Raw genomic sequence first — 26,466 nt, forward strand, 5'->3', positions numbered from 1 at the left:
ATATACATGTTTATGTATGTATATATTATATATAATGTATATATATTCATTCTGTAAGTTCTGATAATCTAGTGAACGCTGACTAATTCAGATTTTGGTACCAGGACTGTTTCTAAAGCAACAGAAGTAGATGGTGAGCCTTTAAAGGCTCTGGAATGGCGTTTCAGTTTGCCAGCACTCACAGTAGCCCAGAAGCCTCTCCTGGGAGCTCAGAGAGCACTCGAACTTAAGAGATAAATGCATTTGATTCTTTAGATTCATCAGTTGCGGGTGGTGATGGATTTATGGACTCAGGAAGGTGATGCTGCTGGTTGGTTGCTCTTCGTATTTCTGGATAAACTGACCAAGGGCAGGGATGAACCGAGTGGTGAAGCTGACCAGATCCAGATGTGTATAAGCAGTCTAAAGATTTCCGAGTGTCCTGGCGGAGAATCTCTCCAGCAGCCACACAGCCCAAGTTGCAGACAATCAAACTGAAGTCCTACTATAAGCTTGCCCGAAACACAGTGCATATTCAAGTTCCAGCCGTTGAGGTAAGGGCATTAATGGGTAAAGAATGGGATCCTGTAACCTGGCATGGGGATGTGTGTGGGAGGATACCAATGAAGCTAAGAACTCTGAATCCTCAGAGTCTCAAGGGTTTCGCTAACCTGAGGAAGTAGTACCCTCAGCCCTACCCCCTTGAAATATTGTGTGAGAAATTATGCCCAAATCTAGGCTAAAAATAATTCTTTCCCATAGTTCTCATGTAGTTTACAAATGCAGGGGTGCCCTCCCTAGCCAGGGTAAGGAGGAGGTTCTGGGTCGGAGTCTTTTCTCTAAGGGTCCAAAATTAACTAGCAAGCTTTCGACAGAGGACAGGTCTGCAAACCCTACTGCTAACAGCATGTTCTCTGGGAAAGCTGAGATTCCACTCAGCCCTCTTCAAACATAGACCAGGATCACTCCTGGGGAGCTACTCCCTGCCCAAGCTGCCTCAGTCTTTCAAAAGAGACTTCAAGTGGGGCGGTGGTGGCGCACGCTTTTAATCCCAGCACTCGGGAGGCAGAAGCAGGCGGATCTCTGAGTTCGAGGCCAACCTGGTCTACAAGAGCTAGTTCCAGGACAGGCTCTAGAAACTACAGGGAAACCCTGTCTCGAAAAACAAAAACAAAAACAAAAACAAAAAAAAAAAAGAGACTTCAAAAATATTTTGTATATATGTGAATTGCATTATAAAAGACTAGTGGATATTTGGAGAAGCCTACGCATTTGGCAAACAATAGTAGTGAAAAGAAATTAAATTTACTTGAGCTGCATATAGAACAGTGCTCAACTGAACACGGGCTGCGAACTAATCTTTGATACTACAAACTGTGCCCAGATAATGTTTAGGCTAAGGACTTGGCATCTTTTCCTGGCTACAAAAGAATGTTTAGCATTCTACACATTATTTTTTTGTTAAAACATATCAGTCACATTTATTGCTGCTTAAGAATCTGGCTAGCATCCTGATAGTTTTATTAGATTGTCACACATCTCTACGCTTAGTGGATTTTTTTTTTTTTTTGAGATGGAATTTCTCTGTGTACCTTTGGAACCTGGAACTCACTCTGTAGATCTGCCTGCCTCTGCCTCCCCAGTGCTGGGATTAAAGGCATGCACTACCATCGCTTGGCTGTGGAATTTTTTTTTTAATATTAAAACTACTCAGTCATGGCTTCAACCCAGTTCTAGTAATGCAGGTAACTTAAAAATGTTTATTCTACTAATTAAGTTTCCATAGCACTCACATTACATGGTTATTTGTTAAGGCATCTGAGTTAGCAGCTGCTGTGAATTAGCAATTGCGTGCTGCTCTTCTGCGTGTGAAATCTAATACATTATTTTCACTATTAAACTTTGGCATCCCCATAAATCTCATTTTTATAGCAATCACCAATTCTCTTTCAGGAAATAGTAATTTTTCTGTTTATTTCAAAAGTTTTAGGCTTGAGTGGGTACTGAATAACCTATAAAGAAAAACTATGTGCAAGACACAATATTTTCTTCAGAAGTTACCCAAAGTAAGACGCTGGTTAGAAAAAAGGGGAGGGGCAACATATCCTGTGCTATTTCCATCCACTCAGAGTACATCTTTCCAAAGCAGGCGTTTTGAGAGTCTGCCGTTAGCCTACATGGGGCTACAACGAAGCAAGTTATATACATCTATTTCATCATAACATAGCCCACACTGTGGGTAAAACGGAATTTATTCTTTATCAGTTATTTACACTTTTGATCCGGGGCTCTTGTTTATTTTGATACTCGCTCAGCTTTTGGAGGAGTCCCATATGGGACTGTACTCTAATTACCTTCTCTAACCATTTGCCCTCCAGTCCAAGCACCTGCACCCGCTAACTGGGGACTATTGCACCATGCTTTGCGAAGAGGGAAGAACGAGCTATGCACGCGTCTGGTCTAAGCGCATTCTTCCACGCTGTACACCTCTGATCTCAATTTCATGCCCACAGCCACCTTCCCAATAAACCTGAGTGGGACATTTGAAATCTTCCGCCCTACTTAGCTCCTCCTACCTGCTTTTTACCTCCACCCCAACAAATCCCAGTTCCTCTTCCCAGTTCCTCCAGCAGCACGGGAAACAGCCGCCTGTGTATGTCTTCAGGGCTTGCAGAAGGAAGGCTGCCTCGGCCTCCGCAGCCCGGCGTCCCCGGCCCCTCCGACTCCACGCTCGCACCGCCTCCCGACCTGCCCTGGGGCGCTTCCCCGCCAGCGCCTCGGTGGGCGTCGCCACTTCCGGATCCCCGGTGCCTCCGCTTTACCGGTCCGCTCCCCGCCCCGAGCGCCTCGCAGCGGTCGCCCCGAACCCCTAACGCGACGGCAGCGGGGATGCGGGCCTAGGGAAGCCGGCGTCGTCCCAGGCAGACCCTCTGAGTCGCCGTTCCCGCCCAGGCAGCCTGTCGGGCCGCGAAGCAGGCACACCCGGAAGTGGCGCGGAACGCAAGCGGCGCGGCGCGGCCAGGTGCCCGGAGGTGGAGCTCGCGGGAGCCGCGCTCGGTGGCGTGTGTGGCTTCGGGGCGGGGGCGCGGCTGCGGCGGGCCGGACGCCAGCTCGGCTTCTATGGCCGGAGATCCGGCTGCGTTCCGGGAGTCGAGCGCCTCAGGGGCCGGCTGGGCTGCGGAACAGCTGGCGTGAAGGGGGCCGCGCTCTCGTCCCACGCCGGGGTGCCATCGCCTGCCGTCGCCGCCCCCTCTGCCCACTCCAGGCCAGGTGAGGCGCGCGGTTAGCGGGGAGGTGGCGGCCGAACGTGGAAGGCCGCTCGTCGGCCTCACCAGCCCTCCCGAGAAGTGCTTTTTCCATTCTCTGCAGGCCGATTCAGACACAACATTTCTGTCTTTACCCCTTTCAGGATCCGCCTTTGACTCCCAACTTTGAAGATGCTGGAGTCGTACGTAACCCCGATTTTAATGAGCTATGTGAATCGCTATATCAAGAACTTGAAGCCTTCGGATCTCCAGCTTTCACTATGGGGTGGGGACGTGGTTCTCAGCAAACTCGAATTAAAGTTAGATGTTCTGGAACAGGTATGTCGTACAGCTGTCATTGGAAACATCTCTGGCTCCGTAGACATTATCTGTTTACTGTGTTTTGAATGACAAGTTTCCTGCTAGTGTGTTTTAGCTGCCCTGTACCTAGAGACTTCTTACAGCTTTCTGCTTAGTGAGGGTTTTATTCTATTAGGATTCCCAAAGGTTTCCAGCTGATAGGAAAACAGTTCTGTTGTTCTTGTTAGCAGAATTTTTCATCCTGTTTACTCAAGCATTGCCAGATATGCGCAGGCACAATTTCAAATGAAGCTGGAAAGCATTACATTCTTGTTCTACTTTTGGGTCAGTGGAAGAGTGTGAAAGACAGCAAGGTCACACACATGTCAAAGTTTTGTTCCTTTTTACCAGGAAAAATGACATTACCGATGGCATCCTCAGAGACTGAGTAGACACAGATTGAGAATGATGATAAAATTGGAAACATCTTTATTAATCACCTTCTATTCTTTTTGCATTGAAATGATCTGATGCAAATGAACTGTTTCTTCAGAGTTCACGTATTTATTAATTCTCTTACCACACTTATCAGTAGCATATGCCAAGTACTTGGGTTCTGCTTTGAGGGTACAGATTATCTGTGGAAGCTGAAGGACCAGAGACCAGCTGCTTTGTAGGAGATAGGGAGTCTTGATCTGATGGGGATGATGTGTGCTCTGTCATGTTATTGGATAATCTAGACAAAGCCCCAAGAAACTCAGATCCTTCCTCATTCCTCCTCGGGCTCAATGGGATGTCTTTTATTTTCATTCACTGTTTTTTTTTAGAAATGATAACAAATCCTAAGTATAATAGTACAACTTTAGGTACAGATGTATCTGTGAATTTACCATCAGGATGGAGACGTGGATGTTTCTAGCACCGTACAAGGTTCTCGTGTGTAGCTAACATACCTGACCCCTAAGACACTGCTAATCTCACTTCTGAATTTTTGTTTTACGCGCATGAAGGATTTGATTTAGGAACTCATGCATGGTGGTCAGGTGTTCTGCTATATATACTGGCAGTTTTATTTTTGTCAAGAAAAGTGTTTTCTTTTATTATTTGTATATTTACGTACTCTTGAGGCTCAGCTAAATTGATTTCTGATTTCTGTCTAGCTTCCTTGATTAGCCCATGTTGTTGAGTCAGCAGTGTTCTTGGTATTCAATCATTGTATAAGATAGCCACAATTTTGCTGGTTGTTGGTGGTATAGGTTTCAATCCCAGCACTCAGGAGGCAGAGGCAGGTGGATCTCTGAGTTCAAGGCCAGCCTGGTCTACAGAGAGTTTCAGGATACTAGGGCTGTTACACAGAGAAACCATGTTTCAAAAAGCAACAAAGAGTGCCACAGTTTATCTGTTCTATCTGTAGAGCGCCACAGTTTATCTGTTCTATCTGTAGAGCGCCACAGTTTATCTGTTCTATCTGTAGAGTGCCACAGTTTATCTGTTCTCTCTGTAGCACTTGTGGTGGTTTGTATTTTTGGCTCTTACGAAGAACACGCTTAAATGTGCATAAACAGTAGGTTTTATATACCTAAGCAGCAGTTTTCCTTAGGTACATACCTAGGAAGTAGGCATATGTTTGGTTTTTAGTATGTATTGCTAATAGTTTAATAGTATATTAATAACAGTGTATTAACAGTCATACTATGGTGGTTTTAATTATTTCACATTTTTATTCCTACTTGGTATGTTTGTTGCTTTGAATTTTTGGCTTCTGGTGGATGTGTAGTGATATGCCATTGTATTTTCTTTGAAAATCCCTAATGCTTATTGGCAGATCATTTAGATATCTTTGCTAGATTCTGATTTTTATTATTATTATTTTTTTTTTGGAGACAGAGTAGGGGAAAGATGAAAGTATTTGCCCCTTATAACTGCTGTGTAGGAATTTATTTTATGTTGTTTGGTTTTGGGTATTGAATCCAGGAGCTCACATGAATTAAGCTTGCCTTCTGTGCCCAAGCTATACCTCTGGCTCCTGTTTTTTTTTTTTTTTTTTTTTTTTTTTTTGGTTTTTCGAGACAGGGTTTCTCTGTGGCTTTGGAGCCTGTCCTGGAACTAGCTCTTGTAGACCAGGCTGGTCTCGAACTCACAGAGATCCGCCTGCCTCTGCCTCCCGAGTGCTGGGATTAAAGGCGTGTGCCACCACCGCCCGGCTCTGGCTCCTGTTTTGTATCTGGGAAATGAGGTCTTTGTCAGATATGTGTTAATATATCATCTCCCAGTTTGTTGCTTGTTGCTTTTACTTTCTTAAAGGTATAATGATGAATAGAAGTTCATAAATTTATTGTCCATTATATCAGTGTTTGCCTTTGTGCTTAGGGCTATTCCTATCCTGAATATGAGACCTTTGTTTTTCTAATTTATCTAAAAGATTTTGGTAGGTTTCTTCAGACTGATTGCCTATGCCATTATAAGTAATGCTACTTTTGGATCTTTTTTTTTTTTTTTAAATCTTCTTTTTTTTTAATGATTTATTTAACTTTTATTTTATGTGCATTGGTGTGAAGGTGTCAAATCTTGTGGAACTGTATTTTCAGACAGTTGTGAGCTGCCATGTGGGTGCAGGGAATCGAACTCGGGTCCTCCGGAAGAGCAGTCAGTGCTCTTAACTGCTGAGCCACCTCTCCAGCCCCCTACTTTTGGATCTTTTAAGCCAGTTTTTAAAAAATTGATATATAATGTGCTAGATACCATTGATTCTTTTAGTTTTTATTTTTATTATTGCATGGCTAGAAACTTAACAAAATGTGGAGCAGATGTGATGAGACTAGACTTCAGATGACAACCGGCAGGAGCTGGTTCTCTCCTCTAGGCATGGTCCAGGTGATGGAAATGAGGTCGTCAGGCTTGACTGGGCCAGCGCCCTCACCTGCCGAGCCCTCGTTCCTACGTTCCACTAGTATTTTTATTTTTATTTTTTGACACGAGTGTTTTGACTGCATGTTTGTCTGTGCACCAAGTTTGTGCCTGGTGCCCTTGGAGAACAAAGGTGTTAGATCTCCTGGAGTTAAAGATGATTGTGAGCTGCCATGTGGGTGCTGGGAATCGAGCCTGGGTCCCCTGCAAGAACAAGTGTTCTTAACCACTGAGCCATTTTTCCAGCTCCTGCGATTATTTTTGAGGTGTTTTTTTTCTCTTTGCAGTTTTGTTGGATTTTGCTTTATGTATTTTGTGACTTCTTGTATATTTTATATGTTCTTCATGAATTGATCTTTTTATCACTGTAAGATGTCCAGTTTGACCTTGTTTATTTGGTGTGGCTGTTTGTGTGTATGTATTTACGTGTTTGTGAACGTGGTGCCTGTGAGCATGGCATATGTGTATGAGGTGTGTGCACATTGGCATGTGCACGTTTGTACCTCTGTGCGAGTGTAGCGAGAGGAGGACACTTTGTGCACTGCTCTGTCACTTCCACTGTGCTTCTCTAGGCAGGTTAGTTACTGAGCAACCCTCCTGTCTGTCCTCACCCCCGGGACTAGACTTGGAGGTATGACTGTGCCTCTTTTTTATTTTATTTTTTTTATAGTACAGGGATCTGAACTGGATACTCAGATTTTCCTGTTACTCACTGAGCCATCCCTCAGGCCTCCCCTATTAGGTTTTCATATTTTGGGTGGGGTTTCATGGAGTCCAGGATGGTCTCCAACTCTTTTGATCTTTACTGTCAACTTTTTCCTCTGTCCCACTGTGGTATCTATCTTATCTGATAATTATAGTTTACTTTAGCCTTCTGTACTTACTGTTTGCCTGCTATGTGTGATGCCTCATTAGTCGGGAATTGCCTTCCTCAGACTGGCCTGTGGACATACCCGTGGTGCATTTCCTTCATTGCTAACTGCTGTAGGGAGGCCCAACGTGCTGGGGGCGGTGCCATCTCTAGGCAGGTAGTTGAGCAAACCAGAGGAAAAAGTCAGTGAGCAGCATTTCTCCAGAGTCTCTGCTTCAGTTCCTGCTCCAGGATCCCACTGTGATCGCTGCCTTGGCTTCCTATGATGGTGAACTGTGACCTGTGAGCCAGGTGACCTGTCCTCTTGAGGCGTTCTTGGCCAGTGTTTGGTCACAGCAGTAGACACAGACTAGGACAGTGTATGCAGCTTGCTTTTTATTTTCATTACGTTTGTATTTTCATATCTGAAGTGTTTCTTTATATTCACATCTCTTACAGGTTTATCTGACGTCTTTGCCTTTTAGCTGAAGTATTTAATTCTTTTAAGTTCAGTTCTTATATTTTTATGGTTGGATTTTCATATTTCATTTTCAAATTACTTTCTGTGTCTGAATGTCATTTTTTTTCTTCTGGTGTGTCTCTGCCATTTACTTTGTATTTAATAGAGATTTTTAAATCTCCTTTTTCTTTTGATTCCAAGTTATTTCTGAGTTATCGTCTTAGTGATTGTTCACCGGATCTCCATTTAATTTTGTTGTGTGACTTTAGACACTGGCAACAGACAAAGAAATGGATTCTACTCAGTCTGGCTTGGGGAGCTAGCGAGTCCATTAGGGTTACTTGTAGGAGTCCCAGTGTCTCGACGGCACCAGCACCACTGAAAACCCCTCCTTAGCGTGTGTGACAATGCGTGTGTGTGATGCACTCCTGGAGCTCACTGTACCGCGTGCAGCTGCTCTGCCCAGGTCTCCCAGTAATTCCTTACTACTAACCTGGGGGAGGGGACTATCAACCTAACACTGAGGGCTTTCTAACTAAGGTACACTTCATTAGCTTTTTGAATTTTAGAAGTCTTCCTCTTCTCTCTAGGAGGAAATGTTTCCATTTGAAAAAGCCAAACAAGTCACTATATGATGCCCTTTCCTCTTCAAAAACTCCCTCCCTTCCTTCCTGCTTTGTTAGTTTTTGGGGGAACATGAACCAGGTCAGTTTACCTGAGGTGGGGCTGATGGCAGAACAACGCCGTCCAGGCTGGTGAACTAGCGAGTGAGGGGAGGGTTTATTTAGAGCGCATTTGTCAACCTGTAGGTCTCAACCTGACAGATGACCCTTTCACAGTGGTTGCATATCAGATGTCCTGCATATCAGATGTTTACATTACAGTTCATAACAGCAGAATTAGGAAGTAGCAGTGAAGATTATTTTATTGTTAGGGTCACCATAACACGAACTGTATTAAAGGGTTGCAGTATTAGGAAGGTTGAGAACCACTGATTTAGATTATAATGGGTGAGGGATTCACCCAGCACAGGTGATGCACTCCTAAAGCCTGCTTCCCTGGAACTTTCTGCTCAGCTGGAAAGGAGTCTCCTGATGAGCACTTGTCGCTGCTGATGTGCCAGCGTGGGGAGCCTGTGAGTCTGTTCAGAGGAAGTTGGGAGAGCTGCTCTGTGTCCAGGAGGGTGTGTTTCAGTTTAGCAGACACTGCACGCCATCCCCTTCTGTGGTCCTCTCTCCAGTGGGAGAAGACAGGAGAGAGGCCTGCAGCTAGCCGTTTATAACCATCTACTCACCTTTCGTTCCTGTGGGTGGGTTTTCTGTACAATTTGGTGTTACTTTGAAGAACTTCCTTCCATATTCTGCTAGTGATGAATCTATTTATTCCTTATTGATTTGTGTGTCTTCAATCACATTTTCAAGAGTGTACATATTAAATAAGGGATCAGAGCTCACTGCTTTAGATTTGAATATTGACCATCTTTGACCATCTTTTTATATACTTGTTGGCATTTGTGTGTCTTGTGTGTGGAGAAGTCTCTGTTCAAGTTGTTTATTATCCTTTTCTTTCTTTCTTTTGGGACAGGGTCTCACCGTGTAGACCTGGGTGTCTGTAAACTCACTGTGTAGACCAGGCTGGCCCTAAACTCAGAGATCCGCCTGTTTCTGCAAGTGCTAGAATTAAAGGTGTTCACCATTGTGCATGGTTTATTTATTTTTTAAAATAGGATTTTGTTAAGTTTTAGAAATTTTTTTAAGTTTTAGAAATCCTATACAGAAGATATTAACATTTTCCCAGATAAATGTTTTTCATCTATTTTCTCTCATATTTGTTGTTAATGTGGCCCATTTACTCTGTTGTTTTGTTTGCTACTCAAAGGTTTTAAGTTAGATGTAAATTCACTTGTTTTGTGTTTGTTGCCTTTTATGTTTATTTAATATTTTAAAATTATTCTTATGAAAGAACACTCCCCCATCATAGCTTATCTAAGAGTAACTTGTTTTATAGATGAGGTCCTTTGTTGCCTAGTCTGACCTGAAAACTTGATCCGCCTGCCTCAGCTTCCTGAGTAGCTTGTATTATAGGTGTTAGATTTTTGAGAGCTGTTCAGCTCTCATCTTAAATCTTGGCTAGCACTATCCCATGGACAGCCATGTACAGGTGTGTAGGGAAGCGTCTCTTACTCCTTTGGAGTTCTTGTGGTCAAGCCTCACACTATTTAGTAAGTAAGCACTCCGCCTCTGAGACATCTTCAGCTCTGCGTGTTTGTGTAGATAGTCCACAGTGACGGGTTGGAAGTACACCATCGTCAGGATGGAGATTTATTTCTAGGACAGGAAATAGCAGAAAGGAAATAATTTGCTTCTGGTTACTTCAAGATCTAGGTAGAATAATCAGCATTTGTATTTTCCCCTTATCAAAGCAGATACATTCTTACTGGTTTATCACGATACTTTGTACAGTCTTGTTGACAATCAGGTGACTACTAAATATAGAATTTGATTTGCATCTCTGATCTGGCCTGTATGGCTTATAATTCCATTCACTAATGTAGAGAACTGCTTCTTCTGTTTTAGTATGTTGGTAGTGGCTCAGTTGATGATTAGCATTCTGAATTTAATCAAAATTGATTTGCATTCATAGACAGCAAATTTGTTAGACATTTTGCAAATACATTGTTGCACAAGTCAAGAGGTGCAAGAGGTAGAAATGTAACCACTCATTGTCCAAGAAGCTACATAGTGGTGTGATTGAAGTTCGTGTTGGTAAAGGAGGAGAAGGCCGGCAGTTTCGGTTAAAAGCAAGGACTCTGGAGTCTGGTTTGATTTGTATCCTCTCTTGTGTAGAGGTTTTATCTTGTGAAATTATCCAAACTTTCATGTCTTAAGAGTCATCATTATAAAATGTGGATGATATCTAATCTTCTCATGATCAAATGATTCCATGTAAGGGTGCTGCTTATAATTGGATTAGCATGCAGTAAGTACTTAGTAATATTGTGGTGTTGTAAGTACTGATTAGCATATCTCTTGTGCCAGTGGAAGAGTATTGGAAAAGTTATTACCTCTTAAGCTTATAATGAGATGCACTTACTAGTAAAGGTTAGCAACAAAATTTTAGTGGTCTTAATTTTAGACAGAAAAAAACCCACAAAACCCGAAAAACAAAAACAAAACAGCAGCAAAACCCCCTGTCTGTAGTCCTACTTTCGACCCACACGTACATGATAGTAATAATCATTATCAGTGCGGGCACTGTGTGAGAAAGACCGTTCAAACCCTCAGACTGTTTTCTCATCTAACGTTGCAGATAATGAAAAAGGAGTATTTGCCAAATTTGTCCAGTGTGACTGGGTTAGCACATGACATTCAGGATTTGGATCTGTGTCTGATGGTTCTGCAGTAACTGGTTTTAATCATTTACCTATACACAGATGTATTTTTATTATGTTACTGAAACAAGTATGTCGGCAAGAAATTGTGTGTTTAATAGTTATTCAGTTCACAAGTTGCTGCAGCATTGTAGATGCAGCAAATATAGTTTCTTTGATTTGCCGCAAACATTTTCTCTAGAAGTGAGATTAGTATGAAGTGATTTTTGGTAAAATTTATATTTTTTAAACTTCTGCCCTGGTAATAGTGGAAAGCAATTGGAAGCATTTCGAGTTGATGCCCACATCATAGCTAGATTAAATAATTAGGTGCAGCACAGTAGGCTTTCAGTCTGTTTTGTCAGGCCAGCCTCCTGTCTCCAAGTAAGCTTCTTTCAGCTTGCTTTGGGAACATGTTTCGTGGCATAGTGTGAGAGACAGGAAAAAGTACCTTGTGAGTAGCCCAAGTCTTGCTGCTAACTACTTCTGTGGTCGCTGTTGCTCCAGCATTTGTAAAAGCCTGTAGCCTGTGCCCAGGTGGGAGGCTGTTCCTGTTTGGTTTATTAGGAAACTGAAGTCTGGAGAATTTAAATAACTTTTTAAATGTAACTTGTATAGCACATTTTTGTGGTTTATTATTACCTATACTTTAACTTTTTTTTTTTTTCCCAGTTTTTAGAGACAGGGTTTCTCTTGTGAAAAGCTTTGCCTGTCCTTGACTTACTGGCTTTGTAGACCAGGCTGCCCTCAAATTCACAGAGATCCGCCTGTCTCTGCCTCCCAAGTGCTGGGATTAAAGGCGTCCACTGCCACTGCTTGGCTGTTGATTCTAATTTTTGATAAGTAGTAATGTCCCCAATTTTTTTTTTAAATTTTCCTTTAAGGAAAGAACTTATATGAGAGTAAAAACACTTATGTATTTACTAACTTTTATTTATGACTTTGTGTTTTAAGGAACTGAAGTTACCATTCACGTTTTTAAGTGGCCATATTCATGAGCTGAGGATTCATGTACCATGGACAAAACTGGGCTCCGAGCCTGTGGTCATTACGATCAATACAATGGAATGCATCTTGAAACTTAAAGATGGAACCCAGGTGAGAAACTGCTGAGCCTAACTGTTAGTGTTAGCTACTTTCCACAGTTAATTTTATTTGCTTTTTGGTATGTCAGCTGTCATATAAATCTTATGTACTTACTTTCTGCAAGTCCATTAAAGTAACATAATTATTTATAAGGAGCTGTTTTTACATTTTGATAAAGATCTAAAGGGTGTTTTTTATTTTTATTAATTTATTTTAATAGATTTTGATTACATCATTCCTCGAGTAAGGTTACAATTGACTAGAGTTCTCATTCCCTGTATCCTCAGCACACTGGATGTTTTATTGGTTTGGCTCTCTGAAACAAGAACTTGGTTTGTAGACCTTTGTGCTGGGACTGTACTTGGATCCCCGCCCCAGCATTGCCTGATTGCTTTCCCATCTGAAGAGAACTGACAAGTTTGATTGAAATGCCATTCTTCATAATATCTATAAGACAGATATAGATGTATAAATCTCATCTTAGATAAAACTTTTAGTTTCTGTGATATTAGGGTTATTTATGAACTAATAAAATTATTTCCTGTTTGAAGTAGATAGTTTGTTAGAGTAACTCACTGGGCTTTTATACTTTTTTGTTTTTATTAGTTTATGTGATCTTATGATTCTAAATCTGTAATATACATCTTCACTTAAATAAATGATTCTGGGAAAAAGATAGACCAGTGTTACATTCTCACAAAAATTTACTTGGTGAACTTTTAGTATTTCAGATTGTTTATAAGTCTGTAGTGATATTGCAGCCTAGGTTTCTTTTATAATTATATCTGGTAATTAATAGTTTGTACCCATCATCTCTTCAATTTAAGTTTCTTTTAAAAAATCTGGGCTTGGTTATACCACCCATGTGGTGCTCTACTTTAAAAGAAGGAAAATCACCCAGACACTGTTTTCCTCAGTGGGAAGGTGGAAGTTCGAAGGCTGATGTCCTATAAAGACACATTTTAGAGAGACAGAGTACAACTGATTGCAGGGTGGGGTTAGGTCTGTCATACACGGCAGTGCAATCTTGAACTAATATTTGATATTGGGCCCTGTGGATAGCTACTACGGGGTGACCAGAAGTCCCCCCGCACAGTATTTGAGGTCTGAATTTTGTGGTGCGTACAACAAAAGGCCAAATGTCATAAATAGAAACCATTTTCAAAACAAGTGTTTTCTATTGATGCTTAAAATTTTGGTAAGAAAGAATTTTGAAAATTACATTTGACATTTGGACAAATTATTTAGTGTGATACACCCATGGAGAGTAACACTCATATTTATGCTAGTGGTTAGAATTAACATTTTGACAAAAATCATTACAAATGAAATGACATTTTAATGGTATTAAAGCTGTTTTTAGGTTTTACGTTTTGATTAGTAGTTTGTGGTAAAGTTAGAAAATGCCAGGTGAGAACAGCTGAGGAGCCCTGCTCCAGTGTGGCTGCAGAGCAGAGAGGACTGGGAGATGAGGGTTCGAAATGGCAGGAACGGGGTGGCATGTGTGTGAAAGTCAGGACTAAATGACTTTCAAAGCCAGACTTTGAGTCTGACTGCTTCAGTATGCCAGTGCACAGTTGCGAGTGCTCCGTGGGAAGGCGCGTCCTGTTTGTGATGCTCAGTCTCCTTCCTAGCACTGCCGACTGCCTGGTGGTGGCGGTCTGAGAGTGTCACTCAAGTTCTGTTTTCAGCAGAGCCACCCAGGGAAAGAGATTTCCAGAACTTGTGTGACTGTGGCCTACAGGGTCACCATCAGCTGCAATTGTATTCCATTGTAATTACAAGACTTGTAGGATGTGAAGGTGACCAAGTTGTGTTAAATAAAGTGAAGAGTACATTGTTGGTCATGCAAAATTATTTTTGCTATTTAGAAATTTCCTTAGTAATGTATTTAACTATTTGCTGCTTACTGTGGTAGTCATATCTCTGTCAGTCATTGTCCCTACCTTTAAATCCTCTGTCCCGCCCCCCACTGATACACTTCCTCCAACAAGACCATGCCTCCTAACCCTTCTTAAATAGTACCACTCCCTTGTGACTAAGCATTCAAATATGTGGACCTAAAGGGGCCATTCTTATTCAAACCACCACAACTAAACAATATTTAATGCTAAAATTAAACATAACCAAATGTTATGTAAATTTTTCCTTAAACTTCAGTATACCATGCCAACTACAGTGGTTAATAAGAATATCCCCTATAGGCTGAGATGTTTGAACACTTTGTCCCCAGTTTGTGGCACTGTGTGGAGAGGTTGCAGAGGTGCAGCCTCGAGTGTCATTCAAGGCAGACTTTGTATCTTCTCCCTACTTCATGTTTACATTGAAGATGCGAGCTCTCTGCTTCCTGTGCCACCACCATACCTGCCACTGGTTGCCATGCCTCTGCTTTGCCATGATGGCTTCTTATCCCTCTGTAAATGAAAGCTAAAATTAGACTTTTTCTCTAGTAAGTTGTTTCTGGTCATGTTTTTTTTTTTTTTTTTTTTTTTTTTTATTACAGCAGCAGAAGGCATCTCATACACCTATCTTCTGTGTTATTCTTCAGTGAGAGAGATTACTAATTATGTTAGCACATGAATTTTAATAACTTTCACCTCTTTAAGACAAAATACTCTACAGTCTATCTCCTCTTCCCCAGAGCCACTGGCTTAGTCTGTCAGCTTTCCATCATCTCGCCCTAGAATATAACAGAAGGAACATAAGTAAGTCTTGAAAATCCCCTCCTGCAGTCCTTCCACTGTGAATAAGCAGTTTAATTCCTATGTGTCTTATTTATGGGTTCTGCTCCTGTAAAGAGACACCATGACCACAGCAACTCATATAAAGGAAAACATTTAACCAGAGGTGGCTGGCAGTCCATTATCATCATGGTGGGACATGGCAGCATGCAGCAGACATGGTGCTGGAAAAGGAGCTGAAGATTCTACATCTTGATCTGCAGGCAACAGAAAGTCAACTCTGCCACACTGGATGTTACTTGAGCATATGAGACCTTAAAGCCTACCCCACAGTGATACTTCCTCCAACAAGCCACACCTACTTAAAGCCATTCCTCCCATTAGTGCCATTCCCTTTGGGGGCCATTTTCTTTCATACCGCCACATTCCACTCCCTGGCTCCCATAGGCTTGTAGCCGTGCCATACCATAATGCAAAAATACATTTAGTCCAACTTCAAAAGTCCCCATAGTCTATAGCAGTCTCAACAATGTTTAGAAGTCTAAAGTTCAAAGTCTCTTCTGAGATTCATGCACTCTTTTAACTGTAATCCCTATAAAATCAAAGTAAAAAATTAGATCGCATACTTCCAATACATAATGACACAGGATGTACTTTACCACTGCAAAACATAGGGTAGGGAGCATAGTGAGGAGATAAATACTGGACCAAAGCAAGACCAAAACCCAGCAGGGCAAACTCCAGTCTCTGCATCTCCACGTCTGATGTCAAAGTGCTGCTCTTCAGATCTCTGACTCCTTTCATCTTTGTTCACTGCAACACACTTCTTTATCTTGGGCTTGTTCCACTCAGGTAGCAGGGATCCCACAGTTCCAGCATCTCCAACATTGGGGTCCCCAAGACAATCCAGGCTTCCCCCTCACAGCTTCACATGGTGGCCTTTCTAGGCCTCCGTTCAGGGACGCTCCTGACACAGCAGCTTTCCTTAGCTGTGGAGGGAAATCCCATAGTTCCTTTCTTCTATCCTTGACTCCAGAACCTTGTGGCCAAAGCTGCCAAGTTCTGCTGCTTGTTGGGGCTGGATCACGGCCCATTTGTTCATCACATCTTCACCAGCTTTCTGTATTCAGTGGTTTCCTTCTCTGTCTAAGCTTGGCTGTCCTGGAGCTTGCTCTGTAGACCAGACTGGCCTCAAACTCAGAGATTTGCCAGACTCCGCCTCCAGAGAGTTGGGATTAAAGAAGTGCACCACCATACCTGGCTCTGAGTTTTTAATTCCTTTTCAAATTTTGGAAGCTTAGCTGAGTGGGATCTTGCCCTGGAGACACCATGCCTTTTATTACATTTCTTTTTTCTTTTTCTTTTTTTGAATTTTTATGGGGATTTCAAATCACGCATTCCTCTTCCACCCATCTCCCAGTCCCACCCCATCTATCCCTCATCCTTGTAGTGTACCTCCCAAAGGAAAACCAAAAATGAAATAACATAAAGATAAAAAGAAGAAATAATAAATAATAAAATAAATAAAACACAAGAAAATATCCATTTTAATTAAAAAACAAACCAATAAAAAAACCAAACATAAAAAAAAAAAAAAACACTTGCTCCTCCATCTGTGCCTTTCCATCGCCTCTTCATTTGTCTTAGTGGATTGGGAGCTGCGATGTCTCATGCAGTACACCCTTGTGTCCAGCCAGCTTTCCTTGCAGATGCTCATCGTATAGTGTGTTGTGAGTCAGGTTCAAGGCCTCTGGACCCACATGGAAACTCCCTAGACATTCCACTGTTGCCCTGAGTCATGTAGCCCATCCAGCCATGGTTCTTCAGGACCAGTCTGGACCTTCATGCACTCCAGCAGGTCTAAGATGGGGTAGATGTTGGCGTGTGCCAGCTCAAAGCTCTGGATGTGTACGGGGTGGCTGCTGAGTTGGTCTGTGTATTTTCACAGCAATAGAACATTAGTTTTAGGGTTATCATAGCAATATCTAGTTTAGCTGTTGAAACAGAATATCTAAAAACAAAAGCAAAATACTAAAGAGACAGCCTTTGGGTGGGTGGAAGTATAAGTAGAGCACACAACATAGTTTGAAAAATATCTTAAGAATTTGGGAGTAGAAGAAATGGTTTTCTGAATATTTGTCTGTGTCTGGAGTCTAGAAATAGTAGGAGACTTTATCTCTTTGGAATGTAACACTTTACTATAAAGATCTGATTTTAAAAGTACATACATACAACAACAAATCCACACCACAGTCTGACTTGTCTCAAGTTACATGGAGCCTGAAATTGATGTCTCATGGCTCACACTTGGTTTACAGGCTCCACAGCCACCCGTCCTTTTCCTACTGAGGAAGTTGTGCTGCTATTGGCTTTAGATGGAAATTTGTTGAGTTCTGTTGTGCATGCTTATCTTTTTTGATCTGGAAAGTTATATATATATATATATATATATATATATATATACATATAAATTTTTTATTCTCAAAGCTTTTTAATGAAGAAAAAAGTACTTGGCTAGAATCAAGAAAGGCTATAGTTTGATGAGGGTTCTCTAAGAGTGTTACGAATGAGTGAACATTGGGATTCTAATAGAGGGGCTAGTGTGACCACAGTTACAGTGTCTGGTGCTGTGAACGCTATAGTTTATATGCACAAGTGCTCAGGAAAAAACTGTAGTTTGAGACCTATGGCCTGCTGGTGGCTGCGCATTTTCTCTTTGCTGTTGACTTTATGCCATTCTAATGGTTACTTGCCACATGGATTGCAACTTTCATTTGTTTCTATTTGTTCCACAGGTTCAATATGCAATAATTTCTTGATTTAGATCTGATTAGATGCCTGTCATTTTCTTTTTCCTTAAATGTACTCATTTTAAAATAACTATAGTGTGTGTGTGTGTGTGTGTTTGCATGTATGAGCAACACATATGGAAGTCAGAGGACAACTTGTGGGAGTTGGTCCTTTTCTAGCAAGTGGTCTTTGGGAATTGAATTCGGGGTTTGGTGGCTAGTGCCTTTACCCACTAAGCCATCGTCTTGCCGTTCTGAACCTATTTGTTTTGTTATGGCTTTTATATCTCAACTGAGTTTTGTCTCAGTAGATTAGAGTTTTTTTTAATTTATAAATTATTTTATGTGAGTGAGAGTTTTGCTTGCTCATAGAGGCCAGAGAGGGCCTCAGGTCAGGTCCCCTAGAACTAGAGTTAGAGGTGGGTATGAGCCGCAGCCTGGGTCCTCAGGAAGAGCAGCCAGTGTTTGTAACCACTGAGCCATCACTCTAGGCCCTGGAGTGTTTCAGATTGTTAATATTTCATGTACTTTTTAGTATGGCTGAGTTATGCAGTCTTTCTCCTTGACTTCTGGTTTACCTTTCTGTGAGTTCTGTCAGTGGCCAATTGTGGTATGGAGATACTAAATGGAAAATTCCTAAGCAAACAATTCACATTTTAAATTTCACATCATTCTTGTTAGGGTCATGAAGTCTCTAGGACATGAAATAACTCTTTTCCTAGCATGTCCATGTAGCATATGCTGCCCACCTGTTCATTGTTAACATGTAGCGAGGTCTCATGGTTCTGCATTGCTTGTACTCAGATAACCTATTATACTAAAAAGTAACTTCAAAGAGCAAGAACAATAATCAATTTTGATATGACATAATTGTAGCACAAATAATAAAATCCCAGAGACAGATTTATGTGTTAAAGCTGATATCAGAGAAGCAGAGCAGTCAGCCACTAGAGATCTTACCTCTACCAATGCTCAGACTGAAAGGACCATCATCCTCAGACTGCCTAGACTGCACTGTGTCTCCACCAAACCTCAGACTCCATGTTCCAGTGAGTTCCCGTCTCTTCCTCTTTACATTCTTCTCTCCACCCAGCGGTATTGCTCCTGTCTCCATCTCCCTAGTGCTGGGATTAAAGGCATTTGACTCCCAAACAAATTAAAGGATTAAAGGTGTGAGCCACCAGCACCTGGATCTGTTTCTGGATTGATCTTTTGGAGCTCAGGGTGGCCTTGAACTCACAGAGACCCATCTGCCTCTGGCTCCCAGTCCTGGTATTAAAGGTGTGCGCTACCATTGCCTGGCCTCTAGTGGTTTAACTCTGCACTCTGATCTTCAGGCAAGCTTTATTTATTAAAACAGAAATAAAATAGCACTATACATATTTATTTATTTATTTATTTATTTATTTATTTATTTATTTGGATACAGGGTCTCATGTTGCTTAGGCTGACCTCAGACTTTTGACTATGTAGCTGAAGATGACTTTACATGTACTTCCTGCCATGGTCTACCAAGTGCTGGGATTACATGCATGTGCCCCCATGTGTAGCACAGTTCTATCAGTAGTAGTTATGTTTAATCTTACTCAGAAAATTTTATAAATTAAATTTCATTGTAAATATGTTTATAAAAGAAAAGCAGATTATATCTCTATTAGGTATTTGTCTTATTGCTGCCTCAAGAGGCTTTACAAAAACAGCTTAAGGAAGGAAGGAAGGGTTCCGTTCTTAAGAGTCTTGGCGAGGAGGTGGTCACATTGAGTCTGCAATCAGAAGCAGAGAGCAGCCAACGTTTGTGCTGTGCTTTCTCCTTTTTTCTCTTTCACTGCATCCCTTGGAATGGTAGAGCCCATGTGTCTTACACTTCAGTTAACCTAATCCAAAAAGTCCTCATAGACACGCCAGAGATTTGTTTCCATGGTGATTCTAGATCCCCTTTTTGGGTATGATATGTGTTTGTGTACATGCTACAGAGTGCATGTGGAAGCCAAAGGACAATGGAAGGTATCCCCACTTCCCACCTCATTTGAGGCAAAGTCTGTTTTGTTTGCTACTGCATGTGCTAGGCTGTCTGCCTTTAAGCTTTGGGGATTTTCCAGTCTCTACCTCCCACTAGATGTGTGCCACAGTGCCTGGATATGTATGGGTTTCTGAGGATTCAAACTCAGGTCTTGAAGCATGCATGTCAGACACTTTACCCACTGAGCCATCTCCTTACCCTGCATCAGCTACGTCCATGGACACATGCATGCGTGTGTGTGTGTGTGTGTGTGTGTGTGTGTGTGTGTGTGTGTTGGGTGCATTCATGCCATGGCATTTGTATGGATGTTAGAGGACAGCTTAAGGGAGTTCTTTCCCTCCTTTCACAGTGTTGGGTCCGGGGATTGAACTCCGGTCTTCAGGCTTGACAGCAAGGGCTTTAACTCACTGAGCCAGCTTGTTGGCCTCAATGTTGATCTCTCAGTCAATTTGTTTATGGGAAAGATAAATGCTTTCATTTCTGTAAGTAAAATTACTTCATCATTGGCAAAACAAATACCAATTTAGGAGGGGAAAAAGTTCTTAGGGTTTGCTTTTATGTACTGCTTTTTATTAATAGTTTTTCATATGCATCAGGGAAACCCAGTAAGAGTAGATACACCTTTAAGGAAACTCACTACATTAATATTATTTTCTTATATTCAAGTGAAATGAAGTTTAAACTACTGGAGAATATGGATGGACATACACACACACTCTCTCTCTCAATGCATTTTCTTTTTTTTAAAATTAATTTATTAAGTATACAGTGTTCTGCCTGCAAGCATGAATAAGAGGGCACCAGATCTCATTACAGATGGTTGTGAGTCACCGTGAGGTTGCTGGGAATTGAACTCAGGACGTTTGGAAGAGTAGGCAGTGCTCTCAACTGCTGAGCCATCTCTCCAGGCCAAATATGGACCCCCCCAAAAATAAGTCATGTATTTAATTTTTAGCCTGTATTACATAAGTATGCATGTTTTCTTGTAAAAGTTAAAGGCATTTGGACCTTTTCTTAATGACTGTCTGAAATATCTGATTATATATGGATAATGTAGAATGAATGTTAGAGAATTATAACTACTGAATAGGGATTCCTCGTTAATTCAAACAAGAACATAGTAAACACTATGCTTTTGCTTTCACCTATAGCTCTTCTTTAGGAGCCAGAGTCCCCTTCATGAAAAAATAAAGCTGAAACACATCATTATTATCCAAAAACCGATAAATTTTATGCCTGCTAATAGTATTATAATATATATTGATGTTTCTGATTTTACTTCAGTTATTTCAAGTCTTTAATGGATAAGTTGACTTCATTAATACTGTTGAGAGTAATTCTGTGCTTGATTGAAATTGACCTGAAATACATCTTTTTGTACTTTCATACTAAACACTCTGCATTTGTGCTTTTGACTGATGGTTTTGCTGAGGATCCATCCCAGAGCCCCCAGAATGCTAAACAAATGCTAACTCCGGCTAGCCTTCCCAGTATCTCCGTTTTAGAAGTTATGCATGGTCAGTAGATGCTTGTGATGTTTTTTGTCTGCATACTTATCTATTTCTGCTTTTACTTTTTGATCTTATTATGTTGGCCAGATGTTGAACAGATCTTTGCTTTTACTTACCCATATGTTTAGAATGTGACATTTGAGATTATGGGAAGTTGTGTATATTATTTCTTTCTAGAAGTATTTATAGTGTTGGAGGAGGCTGCTTGTTCACCCCAGCCACCCGGAACCAAAATAACCACACAGAAACTATATTAACTAAAACACTGCTTGGCCCATTAGCTCTAGCGTCTTAATGGCTAACTCTTATATTAATTTGACACATTTCTATTAATCTGTATATCGCCACGTGGCAGTTTCTTATTGGCAAAGATTCTGTATGTCTGACTTGGTGGCTCCATGGCATCTTTCTGATTCTACCTTCTTCCTCCCAAAATTCAGTTCAGTCCCTCCTACCCCCCTGCCTATCAACAGGCCAGTGCAGTTTCTTTATTCATTAACCAATAAAAGCAACACATAGACAGAAGGACCTCCCACACCATTATAGTTTGCTTTTTCTTTGAGTTTCTGGACTTCTTCCGTCTCTTTATTGATTGCTTATTTACTTCTGAGTCTTAGTCTCACCAAGCAACCATAGTTGATTTGGAACTCACCATATCACCCAGGTTGGACTGAGCTCATCCCTTCCTGTCTGCCTCCAAGCACTGTTATTACAAATGTGCCCTGGTTCACTCTGATCTGCCTGTTTTTTATCTGACTTTTCCTTAGCCAGCCCCCTTGTCTTACTAAACCCAGTTAAGGGAAGAGGAGCACCATATTCTCTTGGCAGTACTATCGACAGTTGGGAAGTCTAAACTCCTGTCTGTTTTTACAGGTTCTCTCATAATTTAGATACATTTATTTGTGCTCTGAATTTTTTTTGCCTAGGTAATAAAATCAAATCACTAGGTTACAAAATGTCTTCAGGTTGAATAATAGCTGCATTTTAAATAGTACATTTTAAATGAAGACAAATGGTTTAGAATACTGGTCATCCTCGGTTCCTGCGTCCTGGCTTGTTTTGTAAAGATGGGTTTTAGGACATAACCTTATTTGTTGGATTGCTGCTGTCTGTGATGTTCTCTTACCTCAGCAGCACAGAGGAGTGGAAGCAACAGAGCATATACAGTTTGCAAGCCTTTTACATAAAAGTCTTGTTTTAAAGTTCTATAATTATTTGAAAATTTCATTTAATTCCATTTAAATTAAAAATATGGAATAAAATATATTTCATAGAAATTTATTGATTATTAAACATTAGATAGTCTGTATACATTTTTGTTGAGTTGATACTTTATTGAAAAATTGCTGTTTATGCTATATTAATATTATGTGACAATTTAGCAAGGTAAATGCTATGTTAACAGATACTGTGATATCTGTATAACTAGAACCTGTGTAGTCATTTTGTGTTTTCTAGAGAAAGGGAAATGAGGTAATGAATTGTTAAAGCCAAATTATTAAAATATATATCAAATGTTGCTATAGAGAGACTGTTCATGTGTCTGTGTTTATATAGATTTTAAGGTTTTGGATGTACACATACACACAACTCTCAACTTGACAAAAGGTTACAAGTATTACCTTGGCAGAACAGAGCCCCTGAAGCATTGATATTGGGTGATGCTGGACTTGCTAATCTAAATTCTGTTTCTTTCCCTCTTTTTCAGGTTTGTTCTAATTCCTTTCAAGAAATGGAGTCTTTGTTATTGGCTTCATATATAGAGCTTGTCACTTGTACTGGTTTAATAAAATGCTGATTGGCTAGTAGCCAGGAAGGAAGTATAGGTGGGGCGACCAGAACAGGAGAATGCTGGGAAGAGGAAAGGCTCAGTCTGCAGTCGTCACCCAGATGCAGAGGAAGCAAGATGAGAGGGCCTTGCTGATAAAAGCTGACCAAGCTATGTGGCTAACACAGACAAGAGTAATGGGTTAATGTATAGTTAGTTAATAAGAAAGCCTGAGCTAATAGGCCAACCATTTTATAATTAATGTAGGTCTCTGTGTGTTTCTTCGGGACTGAACAGCTGTGGGACTTGGGGGGGGGGTGTGAGATGGACAGAAACCTTTGTTAACAGATATGTCCTCAAGTAGTATGTAAAATATCTGAATAGAGGTACCACTTTCTGTATTATGTTTTCTAAAAGTGCCCAACATATACTTTCTTTGCTCAGCTATTACTTGTTGGGGAAAAGTATACTTCAATGTGTGCTTTATTTAGTGCCCACTGCCCACTCTGAACTCTGGTAGTAGTTATATGAGATAATGTGGGTTTGGTCAGGTGCCTCTCTATATATCCTTCCCTACATTTCTGCTTAGTTCACTTTCCAAATTCAGTGCTTCAGGAAAGGGGTTATAAAGAGGGTTGTTACAGGCATCAGTAAAGAATTGTTCACAGTGTGTTACTATTGACTGGCATGGCTCGATTTAATGTAGCCGAGACCATGTCCTGTGTGAGGTAGCTGAAAAGAAGACAGAGAATGACTGATAGCTGAGTCATCTGGGACCAGAGCCTCTGTCCGTAAGCAGGTAGTGTGGATCTCAGAGACACAAGATGGCCCACCCCCTAGACATGCTTTCACTGGCTACACCTTTATTATTAAACTGTGGACTGGTAAGTGGGCCTCTTGACTTTGGGGACAGATAAGTAACTTCTCTGCTTTTTGAGGCAATTAAGTGCAAGAATGAGAGGGAGGTTATCGCTATTTTTCCTACCCTCTCTCAGCTCTGGGGAATAGTAAGCTGTTGCCCGTGGTTCTTTTTTGTCCTTCCGAGCATGCATCTGCGTTGGCTTCTGCTTTTCTGGTGCTCTCAAGGTTGCCTTCTGATCTGAGCCTTACAATACTTACTACCGGAGGGCATTGAAGGAGAGTGTTCCTGAGTCTTGTACTAGTTCATGTACAAAGCCTGTTCGTGTCTCAGTAGCTCTTGCTGGGTGAGCCTCTGTCCTTTTCTGCTTCTCAGTTTGATGCCAGAAAGCAAGTGCACATCACTTTTCTTTCCACCCGCTCAGTCTCTCCCCATCAGCTCTCCTGTCCCTAATTCACTGCTCTGTTTACAGCGAGCTCTTACTTGTTTGGGCTTCTGTCCTCAGTCTTGTCACCCTGTGCATCTGATAGTTGATGTTTTCACTTTCTCACTGACTAGACCTGTAAAGGCCAAGGGACAGACATGCTTCCTGAAGCCATTACCTGTCAAACGCAAGTAATGGGTCTATTTGCATTCAGTATTTGCTGCATTTCCCTCTGTTAGGAAGAAATGACATTCTTGCTTGCTTAATGAGGAGCGAAAGTCAGTATTTTCAGAAATAGCTATGTGATCCTCAAGAGGAAACTTTTTTTTTTTTTGCAATGAAATATGTTCTCCAGATATTTTGGAAAAATTGAAACCCAAAATAAGAAAGATAGAACTGTAATAGTTTGGGGTTAAAAGTTATCTCAAATATTCTGACTAGCATTTTTAAAACATGTTTTTTTTTAAATTTGAAGTTTTAAGTTTTCAATGTATAAAAATGTGTAATATTCCAAAGAGATGTCTACTGGTAAAAAGTAGAAGAGGAATTTAAAAATAATGATGGAAGTAATTCCAGTTTCACTATGTAGTACACTTATTTCATAATTTTATTTTGCTTTATTTTTATTTAATTGGATTGGGCAGGCTTTGATTGGAAGCCCACTGTAATTGAGACAATTAAAATATAATTGAAGTCAAATAAATTCATATTACTAAAAGGATTCTTACCTATTATAGTATGTATATAATTATAGTTTTTAACCACAGCTAGAAAAGTATTACACATTTGGTAATGTTTGTTTCATAGCATATATTTCTTTGAGTACCATAATTCTCATTTGTATGCATACTAAAATTTCAAGTTTATTATAAATGTATTAAGTTTGCTTTTCTTTCCAGTGACAACAGTGTTGTTCTGTAGAGGAGCTTTACTAACTGCACATTTATTTATTTATCTTAAAGGAAGCCTCGTTCGAAACTCATATTTAGTCTGCCTGATTCCCTTTTGCTTCTAATAACATTTTAGAAATAAAAGTAACTTCTTTCTTTTGCTGTAAAATATTTGTCATCTCATGTACCCCAGATTTATTGGACTGTGGAAGCGTTGAGTGGCTTTTGGCTGTAGTGTTTATTATGACATCATTGTAATCTGATGCAGGTTGTGATTTCAGATGGTTTCAGTGTTAAATATTTTCATAATTATGCTAGTTTTGGCTATTCATGTAAGACTTTTTTTTACATCTCCTTAATGAACGTGTTTTACTTCTGGGCTTTTGAGGCAAACACGTTTCAAAAATGAATAGTGTGCCTTTAATGTTAATATTGTGCAGAGTATCTAACTGGACTTTGTAATTATAGTGAAGTTCTGCTCATAGTGGTCTTTAAGCATTTGAGGACTGAAGCATACCCACAACTAACAGAAGATGTCATTGGAAAGATTGAATTATGATGTTGTTTTGTGGAATGAAACACTCTGGAATTATTATGTGTTATCTTAAATGAACAAAAGTTTAGGCAGATTGCCTTTGTTTATGATGTCAAATATTTTGTTTTTTTTCTTATGAAGTTTCAGGCAATATTTTCCCAAATGTGCCACCAGCATCTGAAGTTATGCTGCATTGTAAAAGAGACTCAGCTTTTATTAGCTTTTTATTTCTCTTGTGTTATTAAATAAGGGCTTTTCTTGTTGAATGTGTGTGTTATGCTCATATATGTATTGTGTGTATATGGTTCACATGTGGGTGGGTGCTTGGTACATGTGTATGCACACTTGTGGAGCCCAGATGTTAATGCCAGGTGCCTTCCTTTGTTGCTTTAGTTTTTATGAGGCCGGGTCTCTTGCTAAACCTGGAGCTTGCTAATTATGCTAGTCTGGCCTTTCAGCTGGCCTTGCTGACCCTGTCTCTACGTCTTGTACTGAGATTGAGTGGACTGCTGTGCCTGACTCTTGAGTAGGAGCTGGGGGTGCAGACTCTTGTCCTCACACTTGTGCATCAAGAGTTCTATCCATGCCACATATAACCCAGTCCTGAAGTTTTGTTTTATATATTTTTGAGATTTTATTTATTTATTTTAATTTTATGTGTATGGATGGTTTTTTTTTTTTTTTTTTTTTTTTTTTTTTTTTTATGTACACACTTGGTGCCTCCAGAGTTTAAAAGAAGGTGTCGGTTCCCCTGGAACTGGAGTTACAGACAGTTATGAGTTTTCATGTGGG

The 26,466-nt window shown here is 40.6% G+C and overlaps 1 protein-coding gene across 1 annotated transcript in view; it reads left to right on the plus strand.

Moving 5' to 3' along the window:
* The first annotated feature begins 2,873 nt into the window (after positions 1-2,873).
* Vps13b (vacuolar protein sorting 13 homolog B) overlaps positions 2,874-26,466 on the plus strand; it is a 467,803-nt gene continuing 444,210 nt past the window's right edge. The window contains 3 exon segments of the mRNA XM_038343548.2: positions 2,874-3,249; positions 3,389-3,563; positions 12,066-12,209. Of these exon segments, the coding sequence (XP_038199476.1) occupies positions 3,417-3,563; positions 12,066-12,209 (291 nt within the window). The 5' untranslated portion in view covers positions 2,874-3,249; positions 3,389-3,416.

The sequence above is a fragment of the Arvicola amphibius genome, chromosome 9 (assembly GCF_903992535.2).
Source record: "Arvicola amphibius chromosome 9, mArvAmp1.2, whole genome shotgun sequence".
Classification (NCBI taxonomy): domain Eukaryota; kingdom Metazoa; phylum Chordata; class Mammalia; order Rodentia; family Cricetidae; genus Arvicola; species Arvicola amphibius.